We start from the raw sequence: 2,482 nt of genomic DNA on the forward strand, positions 1-2,482 counted from the left end.
ATAACTTGGTATCATGCATTATAGCTCGACTTAACGAGCTATAAATCGTCCAAACGATACCAACGAACCTAACGTCCGACCAAACGGCGCAATGATCGAAACGTTACAAATCTTCTCCAAACCAAGATAGTCACACCAAATGTAACTGACGAGGACCTCGCTCTGTATAAAAACAAGGTAAAGTATTTTTTCTAACACGACTGAGATACAATACTGACTTAAGCATTGGAGTGCCTTTGCAGGTACACTCCCCTCTCTCTTCCCTCCTCGCAAGTCACACCTTACTGGAGGAAAAGCTCGGACTAGCAAAGCCTATAGTTCGGCATTGAAGGCGATAGCTTGGCAATCATTTATCACTGAGAGCCAACTTATCCCCCAGAACGTGCAAGCAAGAACAATTGGCTCCCACCGTGGGGCCCAAAAGAATCTGAAACCCTTTCCTTTTCTCAGCCCCATTATCACCTTTATCCATGGCTGATGCACAACCTCTTTCCCCGTCCGAGCTTCTCCGAATGGTAATCAAGCTACAACAAGCTAACCAACGGATGGTGGAGGCAAACCAACGTATAACGGAAGAAAATCAGAGATCAGATCGTTAACGGTGCCTCCGATCTTGTCTTATGTCGTTGCTTTCCATCTTATTTAGACGGTCTTGCACTTGATTGGTTTTTTGCTTTGCCTGTAGGTTCTATCTCTCGGTTTCAGGAACTGGCCAAGCTATTCGAGGATCATTTTGTTGGATCTGCTATCTATCTGCATGACTTGGATTACCTGAATACAATCAAGCAAGGGCAGAATGAGAACTTGAAAGACTACATGACTCGCTTCACGAAGATCGCGATGAGCATACCGGACCTCCATCCCGAGGTCCATCTGCATGCCATCAAGAGTGGACTTCGACCAGGAAAATTCCAAGAGACCGTCGCCTTAACCAAACCGAAAATCCTTGCCGAGTTTCGTGAAAAGGCTAAAGGACAAATAGATATCGAAGAACTACGACAAGCTCAGAGGGCAAACAAACCACAATACAGAGACGAGGATAAAGCACAAAACAGTAAGAAAAATTTTAAACTAACTCCTCGATATGAATCCTACACGCAGTTCAACACAAAATGGGATGACATCATCAAAGAAATCCTCAATTCAAAATTGATCAAACCCCCAAGGAAGGCTGGCACCTACCAAGACGGGAAGAATGTGGACAAATCCAAATATTACACTTTCAACCAAAAGCATGGCCACACCACTGACGAGTGTGTGATTGCAAAAGACCTTTTAGAGCGGTTAGCTCGGCAAGGTCATCTTGATAAGTACATCAGTGGCCACATGCAGAGGTGTGTACCAGCCTCCACCGAAAACACCTCGGCAGAACAACTACATCGCGGAAAGAAAAAGACGTCGTCAGGCCAATATGACCAACCTCGAGATATAATCAACTGTATCTCGGGTGGTTATGCAAGTGGAGGAGCATCAAACTCGGCCCAAAAAAGATCCATCCGAGAGATGTATTCGCTGGAAGGGTCTCAGAACGAGCCTAAGCCCCTTCCTCATTTTCTGCAAATGACTTTCACCTTCGCTGACTTCAATCGCAACATTCAAAATGTGGATGATCCTGTGGTCATATCCCTTTAATTGGGTGATTTTTTGGTAAAAAAGGTGCTACTAGATCTAGGGAGTAGCACCGACGTTCTATTTTATTCCACCTTTCAGAAAATGAAGCTCAGCGATAACATCCTCCAACCATCGGGTGGGGACTTGGTTGGCTTCTCAGGTGAACGAGTCCCCGTATTGGGATTGGTGTGGTTACAAACCACACTGGGTGAGTACCCTCTGTCCAAAATTTCTGATATTCAGTATTTAGTGGTAGATTGTTTTAGCCCTTATAATCTTATTCTCGACCGACCTTTTTTAAATAAGTTCGGCGTAATTGTATCCACAATTCATCTTTGTGTTAAGTTTCCTGAGCAGGACAATCAAATTGCAACAGTTTATAGCAACCATCGAGAATTACGACAATGCTACAACATCAGCATGAAACTGCCGAACCACTCAAAACAAGCTCAAGTCAATAATGTCCACATCTCCAACAACAACTCGGTCTTGGCCGACCTAGACTCGAGAGCCGAATTTCTTGAGCGACCCACACTAACAGGTGAATTACAAAAAGTGTATTTCAATATTGACCCTAATAAATACACTTATGTAGGTATGGCGTTAAGCACAGCAGAACTGCATACAGTACAAGATTTCTTACAAAAGCAAGTTGATCTATTCACCTGGAAACCATCTGATATGCTCAGCATTGATCCACAAATCATATCCCACAAGCTGGCAATCAACCCTTTTGTCCGGCCAACAGCAAAAAAAAAAAAACGAAACCTCGGAGACCAAAAGAAGAAAGCCTCATTAGAGGAGACTCAAAAGCTAATCAACGCCGTCTTCATCAGAGAGATCAGATTCACCACCTGACTGGCAAACGTTG

The 2,482-nt window shown here is 43.9% G+C and overlaps 1 protein-coding gene across 1 annotated transcript; it reads left to right on the forward strand.

Moving 5' to 3' along the window:
• On the forward strand, positions 471 to 1,632 carry LOC107636211. The gene is made up of 2 exons (XM_016339735.1): positions 471 to 594; positions 686 to 1,632. Exons 1-2 carry the CDS (start codon positions 471 to 473, stop codon positions 1,630 to 1,632), a joined length of 1,071 nt encoding a protein of 356 aa, XP_016195221.1.

The sequence above is a fragment of the Arachis ipaensis genome, chromosome B04 (assembly GCF_000816755.2).
Source record: "Arachis ipaensis cultivar K30076 chromosome B04, Araip1.1, whole genome shotgun sequence".
Taxonomy (NCBI): Eukaryota; Viridiplantae; Streptophyta; class Magnoliopsida; order Fabales; family Fabaceae; genus Arachis; species Arachis ipaensis.